The following is a 20,599-nucleotide window of genomic DNA, read 5'->3' as shown; positions in this document are numbered from 1 at the left end:
TCTCTCACATTATGTGCTGTGTTGTTGATGAGATTTTCAGAAGTCCATGACTCCAAAAAGTTTAAAAACCAGTTTCTTGTATTTTTGTAAAAGAAACAACGAACTAAACAAAGAATTAGAAATACAGAATTCGCCTCTCTCTTCTCCAGGGTCATCCAGAATTCTTGTCTCTACTCCAAACCAGTCACCAAGTGTCATGGATGCCACGTTAAAGCTCCCTCTGGCTCCCAAGCCTTGCCCCGTAACTGCAGCCCCGTGGGCTCCTCTGCACTGAGACAGATTCTTTCCTGTTTCAGGCTTCAGTTCTCCCTGAAACCATCCTCCAGGCTCTGCCTCCAAGGAGCTTACATTCTAGTGAGAAGGCAGTGAGTAATTAACAGAAGATGATTCAAAATAGAGGGCAATGGGAAACTACTGAGTAGTCAGAGGTCTCTGGGTAGAGAATAGCAAACTTGTCATTGGCAATGTTGTCACCTTCAAAGGACTTTATGTATATATTTATATTTTTATTGATTTTAGAGAGCGAAGAAGGGAGAAGCATCAACGTGAGAGAGAAGCATTGATCGGCTGCCTCTTGCAAGCCCCCTCCTGGGGATGGAGCCTACAACCCCAGCATGTGCCAATCCAGCCACGCCTTCAAAGGCCTTATTTAATGTCTTGGCTGATACACTACCTACCTCATAGGGTTGTTTTGAGGAGAAATGAGGTATTTATCTAAAGTGATTAGGACAATTCTTAGAACATAGAATATGCTTTGTAAGTCATGATCATCATTATTTACTAATACACTAGTTGGCCCTATTATTCAAGGTTTCTGTGATAATCTCCTAGCTAGCTGTGAACTCCTGAAGGCTCACATTTCTTCTCTTTTATTTACAATGAATTCATATTAAGGCTCTTCTAAATCCCAAACACAGTGCTAAGCCCTGGGGAATAGAAATATGACTAAGGTATAGTGCTGGCACTCAAAAAGAATCTTCTAGAATCCTCTAGATCTTTATCTTCTGGGATTAAGAGCATATCCTGACCATTAGACAACTGAACCCACATGCACCTGTAGGCTCACCTTTCCATTTTAACCAAAGCCCACTTCCAGTGAGGTCACCTCAGAGCTGTAACTATCTCAACTGCAAAGGAGCAGACACACGCAGCGCCATCTGATTATTTTTAATGTCCAGAGTTCATCATACAAGGACCAGAGCTTCCTCTCAGACTCAGGTTTACAAACTCTCTATTGGCCTGTGAGGCCAGTAGGGATACTTCTTCTTGTCTAATTTGGTTTCTGGGAAGGCTTCATTCAAATCCTCAATGGTCATCTGGTCAAATGGAATTATGTTCTTTATCTTCTCCAGCTGAAAGGAGGGGAAATATGTTAAGGTAAGTAGGGCTGCAGAGATGCAAAAAAGGGACCCGAGGCAGGTTACTGCCACTTGGTAGGAGAGGAAACATATCCCAAAGGCCAGTCATCCTTACCTCTTTCTCGTACTGCTCAATCCTGGACTTTGACTGAGACACAAACTCAGCACAAATTTTCACCTTTAAAAGAAAGGAGAAATTCTGTTTTGGATCCAAGTTAAAGTGTCCTGACCCTGAGGCTCCCAAGGTCTGAGAAGCCCTGGAGCCAGACCACTGCTGCCCTCGCAGTCTCTACGGCCAATCCGTAGCTGCCGTGACTGCCGGGGGAGCTGGCTTTGGGAGGCGTACCACAGCGTTGCCTAAATGCACCAAGAAGCCCACACCGGAGAAGCAGCTTAGGATGGCAGTGCCAGGGTTCTCCAGCAAGTGACTCGTCTAGGCAACCTGCAAAATGCCCGTTTCATAGGCGCTGGTTACCGAAGGGTCAGGACAAGCTGCCTGACCACCGAGCCAGACTTCTCTTTTGTGGAGCCACCTGCGCCCCAACATCCGGCCTTCAGTACTTTCAAGCACACTGGGTAATTTTCCTACCCAATTCCAACTCCTTAACTGTTTGTAACAGCTTTTGTTTTTTTATTGTAACAGCTTTGGTGAAGTATAACTGACATACAATGAAAATGCACATATTTAAAGAATTCACTTGATCAGTTATACGTAACCACCTGTGAAACCATCGCCACAATCAAGAGAGAGAACTGATCAGCCCCTCTCTCCAATTACCAGGCACCTACAGAGGTTGTATTTTCTAGTTTTATTCCTCCTTTTAGTTCACTCTCCTTCAACCTAATGACTAAGAAGAGTCATCAGGAATTAAGAGCATCCTATATAATAAAGATGTAATATGCAAATGGTCGTTACGCTGTGAAGCGTACTACCGACCGCACAATGACCGGATCACAGATCAGCAGGAGAGTGGGGCAGCGGAGAGCTACAGGAGGGGGCAGGGCAGCAAGCTATGTTGGGGGTGTGGGGGGGGAGCTACAGGAAGGCAGGGTAGCGGTGAGCTACTGGAGCATGGATTCATGCGCAGGGCTACTAGTTTTGGAATAAAAGAGTCTCAACTACTTACATCTTCTTTTTCTTCAGCATCCACCAGGGCACTGTACTTATCCTCTGGCACAGGCACCTTCAGGGCATTAAACTACAAACACAGGCACAGTGAGCTGTCGTTAATATACGCTGCTAATCCTTAGAGATCACATAAGAACACATTCTCCATTCCAAGAAAAAAAACAGTATGGATCTAGGGCAGCCGTGGGCAAACTACGGCCCGCGGGCCGGATCCGGCTGTTCTATCCGGTTCTCTTGCTCTCCCCTTCGCTCCGCTCCTTTACTTTGAATTTATATTAGTTCACACAAACACTCCATCCATGCTTTTGTTCCGGCCCTCCGGTCCAGTTTAAGAACCCATTGTGGCCCTCGAGTCAAAAAGTTTGCCCACCCGATCTAGGGTGTTGTAGTGGAAAGAACATTGGACAGGGAAAGGGATCTCAGGTTCTTCTGAATCCTGTCACTAACTGGAGACCTTGGACAATTCTTTATTACGATGACCTTCAGTTTCTTCATCTGAAAAGGACAGTTGAACTGGATGACCTCAAAAATGGCCTCTTATCCCTGGCCCAGTAGCTCAGTTGGTTAAAGCGTCATCCCAATATGCCAAGGTTGTCGGTTCGATCCCCGGTCAGGGCACATACAAGAATCAGCTAATGGCCCTAACGTGTTTGGCTCAGTGGATAGAGCGTCAGCCTGTGGACTGAAAGGTCCCAGGTTCGATTCTAGTCAAGGGTATGTACCTTGGTTGCGGGCACATCCCCAGTAGGAGGTGTGCAGGAGGCAGCTGCTCGATGTTTCTCTCTCATCGATGTTTCTAACTCTCTATCCCTCTCCCTTCCTCTCTGTAAAAAATCAATAAAATATGTTTAAAAAAAAATCAGCTAATGAATGCAGAAATAAGTGAAACAACAAATCAATGGTGCTACAAAAAAAAAAAGGAGGGGTGGGGGGATCTCTTAGAAACTTGTAACTCTAAAGAAATTCTTATTTCTCTTTTAAGTGAAACCCTAGTGGACTTGGTGGAGCTAATGTTTGCATAATGGAGATGGAGACAGTCTCCCTAGAAGATGGCTTAGTGTTATAGCCCCAGCACCCAGTGCTGCACCTGGCACAGAGTAGGCCCTTGATAGGTAAACAAGAAATTACAGCTTGTAAATCACAGTTAAAAAAAAAAAAAATAGCCCTAACCGGTTTGGCTCAGTGGACAGAGCGTCGGCCTGCGGACTCAAGGGTCCCAGGTTCGATTCTGGTCAAGGGCGTGTACCTTGGTTGCGGGCACATCCCCAGTAGGAGGTGTGCTGGAGGCAGCTGATCGATGTTTCTCTCTCATCGATGTTTGTAACTCTCTATCCCTCTCCCCTCCTCTCTGTAAAAAATCAATAAAAATATATTTTTTTAAAAAATAAATTAAAAAAAAATAAAAGCAGAGTAGAGAAAGGAGGAACACAGGGAAAGGGTAGAAAAGATACCAGTTTATTCCACAGGAGACAGGTGGGGGACCGAGAAATAATTCAGGAGGACGAGTGGAAACCTATAACGTGACAGCCCTCTGGCTCCCTGAGTAAGGCTGTACTGTACTGTTTCTTTGGATAGAAACCTGTTGAATAAATAGACCCGGAATTCTCTGCACGTATGTACCCCTGAACTCTAATAACATGAGACCTTTGGCCACACGCACCTCACCTGAGCTTCCTTTGGGATCCGAGTGCTACCACCACCCTTCTTTCCTTGCCGTCATCCCATGTATGTAGTTATCTACTGCCCCCCCCTCACCACGACCCACAAGCCACGTTACAAGACCAGCGTGTTAGTTGCCTGAAGTCTCACCTTCTTCTCGAAGTCATCTACTAAGCCGGCCTTGGCTACATTGGCCTTGTAGTAAGCCCAGTCAATAGCAGGTGGTTTCTCAGGTAGAACAGCCAACCTGCTCACACAGGAAACAAAAGTTAAGATTGCTCCGTGAACAACAGAAAACTCACAGTAATTTCCCTGCTCCTTATTCCTACCGCCTGGATGTATCATCACTTTTCTCTAGGTGGGAAAGCATTGGAAGGCAAAAAACAGTTACTTTCGTTTGGAAAATACATGGATTTCTTTATACTTTCAGAAGAGCACCAGGAAGTCTCATGTAGCTCCAAATCCCTGTTTCGTTTCCACATTCAACGGCAAGTCAACTCCCTCTCAAAAAGGGACTGACCTGGAGAGAACCCAGATGAAGGCGAAGGTAACTGCCTGTGCTCGCCGCCTCCCATCATCGTATCAAAATTACAACAGAATACAGAACAACCATCATCCAGACCTGCCTGAGAGCTGGCTGAATGGAAGTCCTACAACTAGAGAAGTGAAGAAGGCACCCTGAGACCGCCTCGCTGAGCGGCCTTGCTGTGTGCTGTGTACCCCCAGGGAAGCAACAAAACCAGCCTCAGGCCCAGCTGCATTGAATAAGGACCCTCCGCCCTGGTGCCCCAATCAGTGGAGACCACAACCCTGAAAGGACCCACCTGGAAAGCTGCTGAATATTCTATTATGATCCTCCCCTGGGACCTGCCCTAAATCTCCGCCCTTAAAACCCTTAGGATGGAGGACCCAGTGCCTCTCCCTCCAGGGAGCAAGCCTGTGCCTTTCCCTTGCCCCCTCCCCCTCCAGCGCCGCCCCAGGCACCTCACCATTAGCTTCCTCACTTCCAAGCTCCAAGGGCCCTTCCTTTACCTCTGTAACTCGTCTCCTAAGCCCATTTCTTCTAGGAATTACTTCTTCTACCTCTGTGATTTATCAAATAAATGTTCTCTTACAAAAAAAAAAAAAAGGGGACTGACCTGGAGCTGAGGGTCTCATTCCAGGACTTCAGGGTGTTAGCAATGGCCTTCTGGTTTCGGGGTATGATCTCCCCAAAAGCTACCCAGTCAATGGTTTTTAGAGCAAGTTTTCGCCCAGCCATCTTGAGATCCTGGAAAATAAAACAGGTCAGATCAAAACTGGGCTCTTGGGAGAGAATTCTAGAGAGGCCATCTTGGAAACATGCAAGGCTTTCAGAAACAGATCCGCATCCTCTGAGTGCTTGGTGGACGTACTTATCAATTAAAGAAATCAGGACGACTAAACCAGAAAAGGCCAGCGCAGCTCTTCAAATTCAAGGTGTGCAACCTGACATGTGAATGTATTCTCTTCCCCCTAAATGCTCCTCCCTCTATTCTCCAACTCCTAACGCACCCTTAAAACCCCTGTTCTCTAGTGTTTCTTTTCCACGCACCTTTGGAAATATTGCTGAAGTAATACTCATGCCTTGCGTTAAAGTTAAAAATTTAATTTAAATACGTTTCCACTCAGACTGTGTTTTATTCGCTGACACATACCCACGTTCCCACAAAGGCTTACATCGAGCAGACTCTAGACCAGAATCTCGGCTCCTGGAAAGTGAGGGTATCATCAGCCCTGCTTACCTCAGAAAGCTGCTGAAAGTATCAAATGAAATCGCGCACATCAATTTGCTCTACCGTTTTTGTATAAAACTTAAGAGGCTCTCTATGCCCTCCCTATCAGATCGGCAACATGTCTGCACTTCTTATTCCTGATGTATCCCCAGCGGCACCAGCACACTCTGAGCATACTACTACTGGCAACACCCTAAGCACATATATGCATGTGAGACAAGAAGGAAAGTGATTTCAGCCTTTTTGTTTTTAATTACTCTTTATTGTTGAAAATATTACCTATGTCTCCCCATTCCCCCCCAGTGGCCCCCCTCCAGCACACCCCGGCCCCCCACCCCAGGCCCTCACTGCCCCATTGTCTGTGGCCAGGGGCTTTGCATATATGCATACAAGGTTCTTGGATGATTACTTCGCACCCACCACAGCCATTTTTTATTTATTTTTTTAATATATATTTTATTTTATTTTATTTTAAATATATTTTATTGATATTTTACAGAGAGGAAGGGAGAGGGATAGAGAGCTAGAAACATCAATCAGCTGCCTCCTGCACACCTCCTACTGGGGATGTGCCTGCAACCAAGGTACATGCCCTTGACCGGAATCGAACCCGGGACCCTTCAGTCCGCAGGCCGACGCTCTATCCACTGAGCCAAACCGGTTGCGGCCCCACAGCCATTTTTAAAATAAAGACCGAATAGAGTAAAATAGTCCACTTAAACTCAGTAAGATCCGTGTCAGACATCAGGAGAAAGACTGAAATGTCAAAGGTCTAGAGACCATGGGGTGGATCACTGGGAGATGGCAGGAAATCTTCCCCAGATCTTAAAAAGAAACTTGTCCAACACCTGCCGCTTCCTTTCTTTCCCACTCAGGACAGCCTGCTTCCTGGAATGGAGGTGAGGGGCAGCTGAGTTTTGAAGATGCCAGAGGAATAGCTTCCTTAAAGAGACCTTTCCAAGCACCAGGAGCAGGTAGGCTCCGTAAGTGAAGGGATTTTTATTTACTGGGGAATCCCCAGCGCCTAGAACAGATGATGCATACAGGAGAGGATCTGTTGAAGGGGTACATGCACCCTTGCACCTGAGGAGCTCTGACCAGTCCACAGCTCGAAAGCTGAACCCTCAGGAGGGAAGGGCGGACGCATCAAGTTGCATTACTATCTTCAGGTGACGTGGCTCCAGCCCCCAAACCGGACTTCTACAGTCAGCCGCTCCAGGGGCGCACTGGACCAGAGCGGGTCAGCGGAAGCGCCTAAGTTAAAGGTGACCAGGTCACAGCCGGGCCCCGGCGACCTCTCGCGCGGGGGAGGGAAAAGGAAGGGAGCGCGGAGCAGAGCGGCACCAACTGCGCCCGGGGCACTCTTCCAGCGAGGCACCCGCAGGACCTGGCGTCCTTGACAGCATTGCGACAAGGGTCGGAGCGAGGTTTGGAGGCGAAAGAGCAAAGGAACCCCCTGGGGTTGGACCCAACCTCCCAACCCTACTCACCTTCACCGACCCCGGCGGCCCACGGTCCACAGTGGAAGTAACGGAAGTGGGTCACCGGAAAGGCTTCCCTCAGCCAACCACTAATCCAAAGGGGCGGGCCTTGCCGCACATGTTAGCCAATTAAGATTAAGGTTCCTTCCAGAAGTCCCGCCTGCAAGGGCGGGCACAGTGCCTCCACTGTGTGGATCCCCGGGTGCTGGTTGGGGGCGCTCTCGTCCCTCTCCCCGGCCCCACCCCCGCCGATGGGCCGGCCCGGCTCTCCCTGCCGCGAGATGGGCCGGCCCGGCGGCGCGCGGGCAGTGGCGGCGGCGGCGGCCCAAGATGGCGGAGCTGCAACTGGACCCGGCGATGGCCGGGCTGGGAGGGGGTGGTGGGAGTGGGCTGGGCGACGGGGGTGGCCCGGGCCGCGGACCTCCCAGCCCTCGCCCCTCTGGCCCCACGTCCCGCAGCCACAGCCGCCCGCCCGCCGCCGCCGCGCAGCCGCTCGAGCCGGGTCCCGGACCGCCCGATCGGGCAGGGGGCGCCGGCGCGGCCCGCTGGGTCCGGCTGAACGTGGGCGGCACCTACTTCGTGACCACCAGACAAACCCTAGGCCGGGAGCCCAAGTCTTTCCTCTGCCGCCTCTGCTGCCAGGAAGACCCGGAGCTGGACTCGGACAAGGTGCGCCCCGCCCTCGGGCGCGCCCCCGGCCTTCAGACCCCCTCGTTCTTCCTAGGCTGGTCCCCAGATTCCTGTGACACGCTCCTCACAGGCGGGCTCCTCGGGCCTGGACCCCCTTCCCCTCTCCTTCCCCCTACAAGCTATAACCCCGGCAGCTCTTCTCGCCCACCCTCCGGCGCACCCAGGGTTTCTCTCTGACCCCACCCTTCGTTTCGGTCTCAGCGACTCGTTCGCCACACCGCCCACCCGCACGCACGAGAACCCCTTCTCCGTATTCCTCTCTACACCTCCTCCCAGCCCCTCAGGTCCGCATGAGTTGTTCCCTGGCTCCTCGTCAGCCCCTCACTGCCTGTGCCAGATCCATCCAGAACTGGGTCAGGGTGAGCCAAGGCATCTTTGTAGCTTTCTCAGACTTCCTCTCGGACCCTCTGCCAAGTTGGGTGAAAGCCTGGGTTAGAGGTGTCTTGACAGCTGCCATCACACTTCTTTTCTGGGGTCATGGTCCCTGAGCTGGGAGCTGCTAACAGTCACTGGTTTAGGTCCATCTTTGAGATGAGATGCATTCCTTGGAAGGAGGTTACCGTTTCCGGTGCCAACCGAAGACCACGGGTTAAGATCCAAGGAAAACGAAAACAGGAATGCTGTTGGGCAAGATGCATCGCTGCTAACCAACGGCTTGAGAGGACCCAAGAGACTTAACCCATTTCCAGTTTGAACTGTTGTTTGAATTTTTTCTTTAACTTTACACATTCAGCTTTTAGTTCCCAACGTACAGGAATTGATCATGGCTTACATCACCTTGTAGCCCATATAACATGCAGCCTGTTACCTGGAAACAGACTTGGGGTTGGGTAAACATTGGTTGATTTCACTTATTTATCTCTGACCTCTCCTCTAATAAATCTCAGATTGATAGAAACCTGTCCTGCCCTAACTTTAAAGAGATTCCCAAACCCTTGCTCTTAAAGGAATTGTTTTTATCTACCCTAAGTCTCCCTTGTTGCAGTAGATTCCAGTTTATTCTTGTTTCTTGTACTGTAAAGATGAGTAGGATTAAAACTGCTCAGAGCCAAGCCCTGGCAGCGCCAAGCTTCCTCTGGGCACAGAGCTGGGGTGTGTGAGGTGCAGCTGGCACTGCAGACTGCCACTGACGGCCTTGAACGCGGGAGCATTGCCAACTGAACAGGTTTTCTTAGAATTAGGAATATGATTCAGGGACAATAGGGAATTCAGAATGTCCATCTCAAACAGAGATTTAACCACAACTATGGCGTTTTCTTCCTCCCTTTCTTGAAAAAAAAAAAATAGCCAGAAAAATTGGTCATTGTGTCCAAGTAAATATTTCAGAAGTTCAAGTAAACACCTAGATGATATGACTGTACTCCCAGAACGCCTCACCTTAAATTATCTTAAAGAACCAGATACATAAGACTAGCCTTCCTGCAAGTCGTTTGTGATATGCAAACGTCTAGCAAAACGTGCCCTCTCACTAATGATTTGTGACAAGGTGGAAACTCTGTCCTCACTTGGTCTAACAGCTCCACGGTGATGCCCTTGTGTTTGGTCGGCAGGATGAGACGGGGGCCTACCTGATCGACAGGGACCCCACCTACTTTGGTCCTATCCTAAACTACCTCCGCCATGGGAAACTCATTATTACGAAGGAGTTGGCAGAAGAAGGTAAGAACAACCTTTGAACCAGGCGTTTGCAAAATTCGGGTCGAGTCTGTTTCACAGCTTTGACGTTTGTTGGAGACTTTTATCGCGCTCATGTGCAGGTATAGTACAGGTTTATGAAAGCGAGCAGGGAGCCTCAGTTACTTAGTGGCGTCTGAGGGAGTCTTATTTAAGGGAGCCCCGTCGTGTTCTGTTCATCCACCTTAATGAGAAGGGAAAGCGGTCGCTCAGCTTTGCTGATAGCTTTGGGAGCGTTTTCTAAACCTGCAGAATGTTCAGGATCCCTTTTTACATTTACTTACATGCTAGCAGTGAATGTCCATAGCCTGAAGCAACACATCTCTGATATTTAGTTATTTATATATATATATATATATTTTTAAAATATATTTTATTGATATTTTGCAGAGAGGAAAGGAGAGGGATAGAGAGCTAGAAACATCGATGAGAGAGAAACATCGATCAGCTGCCTCCTGCACACCTCCCACTGGAGATGTGCCCGCAACCAAGGTACATGCCCTTGACCGGAATCGAACTCGGGACCCTTCAGTCCTCAGGCCGACGCTCTATCCAATGAGCCAAACCGGTTTTGGCTATTTATATTTTTAATTTTAGTTTGAACTTGCAGCTGTAAAGAAATAATAAAGGCTTGGCCTCATTTCTTTTAAGACTGGTCTCATGCCTCCTTGTCAATTTTTGCAGCCGACCTAATTCATTCTCCAATCCATTGTCATGTTCATCATCAGTGGCCTCATCTTTTTGTTTTTTAGGACATTTAGACTAAGTGGGTCTAGATGTCTTTCTAAAAGGCTTGGTTGGCTTGGTCTCGTCGAAGGCCTTCAGTTGCAGATTGGGGCCTGTCCCTGAGTCCAGGGTGCCCTGATCGGGAATGTTCGCTGAGTAAGGAAACGTAATGGCTGTGCTGGTTAATTAAGCAGCTGCAAAACACCTCTGTTTCTACCAGTGAAAAGAGAACTTGCTCTCTTTTTGTAAATGCCCTCTTTATAAAACAAAAAAAATACTTCAAATGCATACAGAAGTAACGGGCATGGCACAGTAAATTCCATGCACCCACCATCCAGCTTCCACAATTGCCAACTCATGGGTAATCTTGTTTCTTGAAAAGAGAACTCTTAATGCAGTTCTTTTCTAATGCCTTTTCAAAAACTTTTATTTTGCAATAATTTCAAACTAGGAGAAAAGGGCAAGAATAGTACAAAGAACTCCCTTTACCCAGACTCACCAATTTTTAACGTTTTTTTGTCATATTTGCATTATCATTCATTCATTCTCTCTCCTCCTGCTGCCTCTCCATTCTCCACCCCTCCCACAGGTTTATTTCTGAACTATTTGAGAATAGATTCTAGACTTCTCCCCTTAATACTTCAATGGATATTTCCCAAGAACAAATCTATTCTCTTCCATAACCACAGTATAGTGATCAGATTGAGGGAATTTAATACTGATGAATACTTTCACCTATAGCTTATTTCCCAGTTATGTCTACTATTCCAATAATGGCCTTTATAGGAAATTGTTTTCCTGGTTCGGGATCACATATCCCATGTAGTTGTCCCGTCTGAAGTCTTTGGTTTTATGTGGCAAGGGATTCTTCCCATTACTGCCTTTTATATTGTTCAAATAATAAGCATTCTGTTCAATTTGGTACCCATTTATTTATTTATTTGTTTGTTTATTTATTTATTTATTATATTTTATTGATTTTTTTACAGAGAGGAAGGGAGAGGGATAGAGAGCTAGAAACATGGATGAGAGAGAAACATCGATCAGCTGCCTCCTGCACACCCCCCACTGGGGATGTGCCCGCAACCAAGGTACATGCCCTTGACCGGAATCGAACCCAGGACCCTTCAGTCCGCAGGCCGATGCTCTATCCACTGAGCCAAACCGGTTTCGGCAGGTCCACATATATTTACACACACAACCCACCCCCAGTCATTTTTAGGACAAACTGCAAGCTCAGGTACAAATTGCACGCTCAGGAGTTGTCTAATGTGACTAGTTCCAGAAACTAAGTGATAGATGGTCAAGGTGTCCTGCAGCTAATGGCAGGTACCGGGAGAGTCGGGGAAGGGGCCGGTAGGAAACTAAAGGTGAGAGGGAGTGGACAGGCCAGACCCTTCTGCTTGACTCCCTTCCGTTGGGCAAAGGTGATGGGTACACCCTACACAGCAAAGAAGCATTTCCCAGGCTGAGGGAGAGAGGCTAGACTTGCATTTGAAAATTGCAGCTCTTGGCAAACATGTACACTCCAGATACAAACGCCAGCCTTCCTTGCTCTCTGGGGAGTTCACACATCTCTAACTACAGTTTGGTCCTTGTTCTAGGTGTGCTGGAAGAGGCAGAGTTTTACAACATCGCTTCTCTTGTGCGGCTGGTTAAAGAAAGGATACGGGACAATGAGAACAGAACTTCCCAAGTAATGGATTTTGACTTTTTAAGGGGAAACTACCTCACGTGGCTGTCTGTCCATGTGCCTGGGTGTAGTTAGGAAAGCCCTCGGCGCCTGAGGTCTGTGTGGAAAACTGTTCATCTGCCAGGCAGGCAGCATATCCTCCACCAGACTTGTTCAGAACAAAAAAAAAAAAAAAAAAACAGAGAAGAAATAACAAAACAGAGCGGCCTCGTGTCCCTTTAGAAGAATGGGGAGGTTGCAGCTACTCACCATATGGCAGTGGGAGGTCCCAGACCTGTTCTCGCGGGCAGAGCATCTGTCTCCCTCCCCGTAAGGACCAGGCAAGGTCCTGCTTGCACCTGCTGGCTGCTCTTTATCAGGACCAGCCTTCAATGTGTGGCCACATCACACCCGGCTCCTGCCAGCCGCCTGAAACCAGTCTCATGGTGTAGACTTCAGAAGCTGCTTGTCCTACTGTGCTCCTGAGAAAATAATATCCAGCTTCTCATTTTATCATGAAGTCTAGATTTTGGTATTAACTCAGTAGATAATAGTAACAAAAATGAAACACCATCTCCCACCTAGTTTGGGAAGGCAAGACAGCATACTTGGCTTATTTGATGTCACCTCACCCATCCATCATGTGTCTTAAGAGGCCACAGTAGCTTCTGTTAGGCCCTTGGGACGCTATGACCACTAGGAGAGGTTCCATGCCCTCAAGAGGCTTGAAGTCTAGCGGGAAAAACAGACCCCCCCTTTCACGTATGTAGGCTCTACTTTAAGTACAACCACGGTAACAGGCAGGGTCAGACTTCACTGTGACCGTCTGTCCTGGAGCATGACGTGCCCCCTACCCCATCAGATTCCGGTGGTGGAGGCTTTCTTGAGAGCCAGTCTGTTGCACCGTAGAATTTTCCTGTGCTTAAGAAGAAGGCAGTACATTTCTTCCCACAGTAAAAAAATAGTATAGCTCCTTGTTCCTTCTGTGTTTGACTTGACAGATCCGTTTTCTGGCTCTGAATGGATTATCTGAATGGGATAACTGACACCTGTGATAAAAAATGAACTTTACCTCCAGCAGTTTGCAGAGGTGGAAAGGGCTTATTCATTTGGTTTCCATCCAGCCGAGGGCTGAAAGGCTGCTTTAATATCAAATGAATTTCCAGTTGGTTTGCAGATTACCAGTGAAATAGGATCTAGTGTCTGTCCCCAAGCTTTTTGCCACCTCACATTGAATTTACAGGGCACCTTTCCCTCGTGTAGAGATTTAAGAGCTTAGATATTCTGAAAGTTCTAACCCTCTCATCATGCTTGGTGTGTCTGGTGACCGGTCATTAGCATATGAAAGACACTTATCACTCAGGAGATTCCCAGGGCTTATTTTTTTTTTCCTTTTTATTGATTTCAGAGAGGAAGGGAGAAGGAGAGAGAGATAGAAACATCAATGATGAGAGAGAATCATTGATTGGCTGCCTCCTGCACGCCCCCCACTGGGGATCGAGGCCGCAACCCAGGCATGTGCCCTTGGCCGGAATCGAACCTGGGACCCTTCGGTCCTCAGACTGACGCTCTATCCACTGAGCCAAGCCGGCTAGGGCCCAGGGCTTATTTTTTATTATTCCACCGTCTGCAGCAGAATGTTACATCACCACTGCGACACTTTCACTGTCCGGTAGCATGGCAGAGGGTAAAGGTAGCTGGAACATGTGTATGTGATGGGTTCCTATTTCATGTTATTCCCATAATAAGGTGTCACTGCCAATAAGCCAAAATGTAACCTACATTTTCCACATGTATGTGAGACACGAGCAACCTAGAAGAACATGTGGCTTTCTTGTCCAAAGTAAGTGTACCCTATTTTCTGTTTAGGAAGACAGAGGGGATCTAAGAATATAACTCATCCCTCTACACTTATTTTCCCCCTGACTCATCTCCCTGGCCCGGCCGTGTTTTGGATAAGCTTTCATTGTTAAAGGGCCAGACGCTGGCTGCCAGGAAAACATTCCAAGCAAACTCCTTCTCAGCGTTTGTTCTTCTAGCCTCACTGTTGGTGGTTGTCGCAGGGCCCCGTGAAGCACGTGTACCGAGTCCTGCAGTGCCAGGAAGAGGAGCTGACGCAGATGGTCTCCACTATGTCTGACGGCTGGAAATTCGAACAGGTACGTTCCTTACGTAATACAGCCCCAGTGTCTCCCCGGGCGTCCACACGCCAAACATGGACCTCCACAGCCAGGTAACAACCGGGGAGTTCGGTGGGACCCCATGTGATCCTGCTTGAAAGCATGGGAAGAGAGAGCCACTCGGTGTGGATTGTCTGCTCAGCAGCACCTCGTGAGTCGGGAGAACTGAGAACAGTATCTTGTCTCCCAGCTTTAAACATCAGTGTGAGAGGACAACATCGATGGCTGCCTCACGCATGCCCCCACCGGGCATGTGCCCCCAACTGGGAATCGAACCAGCAACCCTTCGGTGCACAAGACAGTGCCCAACCAACTGAGCCACACTGGCCGGGACGCTCTCTTTTTTCTCCCCCAGAGGGATTCTCTTCAGAAATGCGTGTTGACGCATCTAGAATAATTACCCAAAGAAGACTAGGATTCACCAATAACCCTTCCTTTGCTTGCCCCAAGGTCAGAACTTTATCATCCTGGATATTTGTGTCATCGGCAGAGAGCATGGTGAGCTGCAGGGATAGGAAAGGAATCAAACGAATGGTTACCACCCTCGGCTGTGGATTCTGTCCTTGGAGCTTTGTGCCATTAGATGGCAGGATTGTTCTGTTCATCTTCTTTCTTCAAAACATGGGGGCTGCACATGAACAGAATGAATATGCTGTAATTTTACTTGGATCATGCCAATGTTTATGTAGGCCAGTTGAACTGTTACCATAACTTACCTTCTCAGGAGTTCCTTTTTGTGTCTCTGTCTTCAGAACCGATACTGGATTTTTTCTCCCCCGGACCTCCCACCGCAGAATCCGTTCTGCCTGGGTGTGCTAGTCTTGTCAGGTGTGGGTTGCAAAATGTTGCCATACTTCCACTCCAGAAGTGTTTCCCCAATTAAAGTCTTAAGCAGAGGATGTTACAAATACATTTTTAAAGTATTCTTTTTTTATTGTATTTTTGTTGATTTCAGAGCAGAAGGGAGAGGGAGAGAGAGATAGAAACATCCATGATGAGAGAGGATCATTGATTAACTGCCTCCTGCATGCCCCCTACTGGGGATCGAGCCTGCATCCTGGGCATGTGCCCTTGACCAGAATTGAACCTGGGACCCTTCAGTCCACAGGCCGACGCTCTATCCACTGAGCCACACCGGCCAGGGCTAGAGTATTCTTATTCATGTCCTGTAGGAAGACCAAGTGTGCTCCCAGGGACTCCATTATATGGATGAGGAAGTGAAGGCACAAAGGGGCCATACAGCGTCAGTCATGGTCCCCTGGCTTGCGGCCCCAGGGGCTCGCCAACAAGACCTCCCCCTTGGGCTCAGCGTCTTCTGCAGGTGTATTTCCTGCTCAGAGTTAAAGCCCGAACTCAGTTCTCCCAAGTGGTGAAAGCTCCCAGCACATGTGGCCTGGTGCCTTCCCAGGCCTTCCAGGCACCAGGCTTGTCTCACCCTTCCGTCCCGATGAGCCAGCTGGGTGGGTGTTTGGCTGAAGCAGTGCCATTTTTATTCACAGACATTCCATTTCACTTTGTGTTTGCTGCAAGGAATGCGGTCATGTTACTCCCAGCCGCTGCCTTTGGGTTTCGCTGCTCTGGTGAGGGGGACGGTGGCAGAACTCAGACTTCTTTCCTCTGGGGCCGCCTCGCTGACGATGCCCTGATGAGTGACTGAGATCCGGTGACTGGGGCCTTGACGGTCCCAGCGAATTCTTCTTCCGCCGGAGAGGAGGGCCGCAGCGGTCACTCCAGAGGTTTGGGTTCTGTGGCACTTAGTGGTGGAAGGTCCCCGTGTGCTCACCATGTCCTTGTTTTACCAGCTCATCAACATCGGGTCTTCCTATAACTATGGGAACGAGGACCAGGCAGAATTCCTCTGTGTCGTCTCCAGAGAACTAAATAATTCCACCAACGGCATCGTCATAGAGCCGAGTGAAAAGGCGAAGGTGAGAGGCCGCTTCCCCAGGGTCTGCGTGGGACTCGTTTGCTCCCCCAGGGGCCCTGTCTCCTTCCTTCCCGTCCCTTCTCAAGGCAGCTTTCCAGTTCTCCTTCCTTTGGGTCTTTCGATGGTTGTAATTTCAATCAAGATTTATGAGCAGTGATTGGGGCTAGAAAACACACAGAAAAGAGCAGAGGGTCCCAGCCTCTGTGGAATCGGTGAAAAAGAAAGGCTTATCCCTCTCACCCCCCAAGGTGGGCATTCTGAACCTCCGCGTTGGGAAGTACCGTATGTCACCGTTATTCTTTGAAACTGTTCTTTTTTATCCTGCCTCAAGAAGAAAGGTATTAGATTACCTTCGTGGCTGAAGTTACTGGAAAAGTGTTGTGTACACAGTTCCCTTTTCCCTCCAGTGGGGCCCCCTGAAACACAGACACACACTTGTAAGTCGCCCACCTGTGTGCCTGACCCGTTCCCTGGAGCAGGGAGAAGTGGCCCCACAGCACCGCTGGCCCCGCCGCGGTCAGCCAGTCTTCTCCATCCAGAGTGCTTTGGGGGGGTGGGCTCCAGTCCTGCCTCGCTTCCTGGGTAACGGATTATGGTGCTGCTCGCCGGGGCCAGTGGGAAGGGTGGGTCTCCTCGCTTTCTTCAGCAGTCTGCTTAGCAACTGGGCCTAAAAGCACGCTGCGTCCAGAGGCCAAGCCTCAGCCCTCTCCCACCTCCCACTTCCAGATTCTTCAGGAGAGAGGATCTCGGATGTGAACTCCAGAACCCTAAACATGGAGAGCGCGCCCGGCAGAGCACCTCTGGAAGCTACATCTCGCTCCTGTACAGTAACAGCTCCTGCAAAGCACAGCTGAGCCTGGCCCCCCGTGGGGAGTGTTCTGGTCAAACCAAAGGAGCCCGCACCCCACCCACAGGAACCCGAAGACAGATGTGACTTCCGGCTGCGGAATACCTTTTCAGAAGCCTGCTCTGTGTCCTTAGCCAGCGTTACAACAGACCTTCACAGCCGCATCTGGGCTGGGTTCCCAGGGGAGCTGGGGCCCGGGGAGGGGAGAGGAAGGCCTGCTCCCGGCCGTGCCTGTGCTTCAGGGAAGCGGAGCAGTGAGGGGGCTGTCCCTGAGCTGGGCCCGGCTCTCACCTGAGTGTGCCGAGGTGGCGCTGGCACCAGCCGCTCTGTGACCATCTTCCCTCCCTTCTAGGCACCGCATACTAACGTAGCAGATGCAGAGGAGCCTAGCTCCCATTTGTCGAACTGAACTGAGGGTTTTGATAAAAGATAGAGCACCCCACATTCCTATGAACTAAGCCTCTCTGAGGAAAGGGAGGATGGGGCGTCCTTGCTTGTAGTTGGAGGCTGGGGAGTGCTGCTCGGTGTTCGGGCCGTTCAGCTGCTGCCACGTTCAGCTTTGCCCCGTTTGTCTCCGGAAACCTGGGCCGGCCAGGCGGCCTGCTTTCTTGCCAGCAAGAGGTTGGAGGCAGGCGACATTCTGCACCGAATGAGACCGACAGATGGGAGCTGCAGCTAGTCGGTGTAACTGCTTCTGCAGCCTTCTCTCACCCTCCCTTGTCCCTCTTCCTTCCTTGACTTTTAAACTGGGATAAAGGGACTTTGGACCCCCTGGTGGCTTGGGGTGGGGATGGCTGTCGCTTTAAGAGTTGCCAAATGTGTCCTGTTATGGTGTCCAAAGTGTTATTTCTGTGATTGTCTCCTGGAAATGCCTTGACTGAACATGTAATATTTGTTTGTGTCTCTCTTGGTCGCTCACTTTGGCAGCCCTGCCCCGCAGCCTTGTCGGTGACCCCACACCTTCCCGCTAGAGTGTATGCGTTTGCTGGGCAGCCTGAGGCCTCCCCGTCCCTGACCCGCACCGCACCGCACCGTCACTTCTTTCTGTGGAGTGCCATGCCCTTGAGGACCGAACGCTGGTTTGCCCTGGGGGAGCTGCGCTGTGGCCAGAGCTTGTACCGGACCTCCTCTCAGCGTTGAGTCCTAGAGAGCAGCTGTGAATGCATGGCGGCCGGGAAGCCTTGTTTCCCTTGATGGCCCTCAGGGTGTGGCTGGCGGGCCAGAGAAGGGGAATGGGCCTCGCGAACACCCATCTGTAAGCCACGGGCAGCCAGTCGCTTCTGATTTCTTCAAAGCTGAGGTCCCCTCTGCTCCGCAGCTCAACTGCTTGCTAGGGGACCTGGGGTCGTAATTTTTGGATGTGAATATAGACTGTGCCAAATGTCTTTTGAGCTTGTGACCTGCGCATGCCCAGAATTCTCGCTTTGACCTTATTTCTCTGTGTAAAGTAGGATAGACGTGTGGCTGCTGCCAGACGAGGCTGCACGCCAGCCTGAGGTGCGTATTGGCACCTCAGAAGTCCAGCAGGTGCCCAGTATTTTTACAGCTGTGACATGTCGAGCACCTTCTGCCTACAGTAAAAGCCGTCACCTTTCAGAAAGGTTGTGGGCATCCATCCTGTCATCTGTCGGGGGAAAAAAAGGTTTAAATGTGTCAGGGAGAAGCGGCTCTGACAGGACAGGACTGGAGGAGGTCTGTCTGGACAACTGGAATAAGGAACCTCAAATGAAAGGAGGGCAGGACGCGCCCAGTGAGACGTGCTTTCCTGGGCACTGGGCGTGCTGGTAACCAGCCTGGTCCCAGGCCACAAGGATGAGGAGGCGGGAGGCAGGCACGGCAAGCCCCTCGGGGATGCATTTCTCCTGGCGGAAACCCGCAGCGGCCTGTGAAGGACTGCGGACTGCTCAGTGCTCTGAGACGCAGCCTAAGTGATCGCTCTTGTCTCCTCAAGGGCTGTCTTTCCCCAGGCTCCCCCCCTCCTGGCAGCCCGGTGACCCTTTAAGTGGCTCCAACGCTCCAGAAATCTCAGATGATTTGTTTCTTAAGGTTTCTGGAAAAGGATTTTACCCAAACCCTTTATGAGCCAAGTGGGTATTTTTCTTAAAAGCCTTCTCCCCCTGGTAGAGTCTGGCTAATTCAGAGAGAGGTCTGGCCATTGGCTTGGGGGTGTCACATGACCAGTGACGCAGCCTCTCCAGCTTCCCGGTGCTGCCAGTGGGGAGTGTCTTCCCGCTCCATTCTCTGCCCGGGTCTGTGGCCACAGGCCATGCAGGCCAGGCGCAGGGAGCAGCCCGGCACCCGAGCGACAGACAGTAGTAGGCTTGTCATGTCCTCAGAACTGCCCTTTGCCCTTGGCAGTGGCGGGGGTGGGCCCAGCCCCTCTAGAATGACTTCGTCCCTGCAGTTGTACCTGATCTCAGGGGTGTCGGGAGGAAGGGACAGCTGCTGAGGGGGTAGGGCTGAGAGGACACCCACGCCCTGCAGCGTGGCCTTCGATCCAGCACTAGGGACCATGCCCATCACCTGTGGGCGCCCTTTATGACTGAGTGCTTGAGGAGTCTGAAGTGGTGTGACCTTTTCCTTCTTTCTTCTGATCAATAAACTCATGAAACGAACTGCTGAATCTCGAGACCTTTGGTGTGTGTTTCCCAATATCGCCAGCTCCCTGTGTCCACTGTCACCATCCTGCTTCTCCAAGCCCCCTCTGGAGGTGAACTTCTCCTTTTCCAGCAGGGCCTCCCCCAGAGGCCTGATTTCTCCTGCTGCCAAGACTGCCCGGGGGGGTGTTGGGCCTCCTCCCTCCCCACTTTCATTTTCCTGAATCTGAAAGGACCCCAGAAGGTGGGACAGATGGGCTACCCACAGAGCTGGAAAGAGACAGGGGGGGGAGTATGAGGTGTTTTTGTGGTTTTTCTTTTTATTTGTTTTTATTTATTTCAGAAGAAGGGAGAGGGCGAGATAGAAACATCAATGAGAGAGAAACTGACCAGCTGCCTCCTGCACTCTCCCTACTGGGGTCGGAGCCCACAACCTAGGCATGTGCCCTGAGATTGAACTGTGACGTCTTGGTTCATGGGGATGACGCTCAACCAAATGAGCCACACGGGCCGGGTGAGGTGCTTATTAAGGGAAAAACAGTCCTCCTGGAAGAGGATAAGTGACTGAGGTAACCCATTTTCTCTGCAAGGTAGAGGGTAAGAAGTGTGAGGACCCATCACTTTAGGCACCAGGCAGGGTGTGGGATCCTCAAAAGGCCTTTGTCTTCCCCCTCCCCCGCACAGGGAGACAACTGTACACAAAGGTCAAGAACAAGGTACAGCCGAAACCGGTTTGGCTCAGTGGATAGAGCGTCGGCCTGAGGACTGAGGGGTCCCAGGTTCGATTCCGGTCAAGGGCATGTACCTTGGTTGCGGGCACATCCCCAGTGGGGGGTGTGCAGGAGGCAGCTGATGGATGTTTCTCTCTCATCGATGTTTCTAGCTCTCTATCCCTCTCCCTTCCT

At 50.2% G+C, this 20,599-nt stretch overlaps 2 protein-coding genes across 5 annotated transcripts; one reads left to right on the top strand and one right to left on the bottom strand.

The window, feature by feature from the left end:
• Window positions 1-1,152: 1,152 nt before the first annotated feature.
• On the bottom strand, window positions 1,153-7,525 carry ATP5PD (ATP synthase peripheral stalk subunit d). The gene is made up of 6 exons (XM_080682668.1): window positions 7,391-7,525; window positions 5,286-5,416; window positions 4,297-4,393; window positions 2,486-2,557; window positions 1,474-1,536; window positions 1,153-1,352 (listed from the first exon to the last, which is right to left on the bottom strand). The coding sequence occupies exons 2-6, from the start codon at window positions 5,405-5,407 to the stop codon at window positions 1,221-1,223; spliced, it is 486 nt and encodes a 161-aa protein (XP_080538794.1). The 5' UTR covers window positions 5,408-5,416; window positions 7,391-7,525; the 3' UTR covers window positions 1,153-1,220.
• Window positions 7,526-7,548: 23 nt separating this feature from the next.
• Window positions 7,549-19,712, top strand: KCTD2 (potassium channel tetramerization domain containing 2). 4 transcript variants are annotated; one of them, XM_080682667.1, is made up of 6 exons: window positions 7,549-8,050; window positions 9,622-9,730; window positions 12,076-12,167; window positions 14,207-14,302; window positions 16,126-16,251; window positions 16,977-19,712. In XM_080682667.1, the coding sequence occupies exons 1-6, from the start codon at window positions 7,712-7,714 to the stop codon at window positions 17,004-17,006; spliced, it is 792 nt and encodes a 263-aa protein (XP_080538793.1). In that variant the 5' UTR covers window positions 7,549-7,711; the 3' UTR covers window positions 17,007-19,712. The 4 variants fall into 4 exon arrangements, with proteins under 4 accessions (XP_080538793.1, XP_080538792.1, XP_080538791.1 ...); XM_080682666.1 differs by having other exon boundaries at window positions 14,183-14,302; XM_080682665.1 differs by having other exon boundaries at window positions 9,589-9,730.
• Window positions 19,713-20,599: the final 887 nt, after the last annotated feature.

The sequence above is a fragment of the Plecotus auritus genome (genome assembly GCF_963455305.1).
Source record: "Plecotus auritus genome assembly, chromosome: 7".
In the NCBI taxonomy this organism is placed as follows: domain Eukaryota; kingdom Metazoa; phylum Chordata; class Mammalia; order Chiroptera; family Vespertilionidae; genus Plecotus; species Plecotus auritus.
This window is presented reverse-complemented; position numbering and strand designations above follow the sequence as displayed.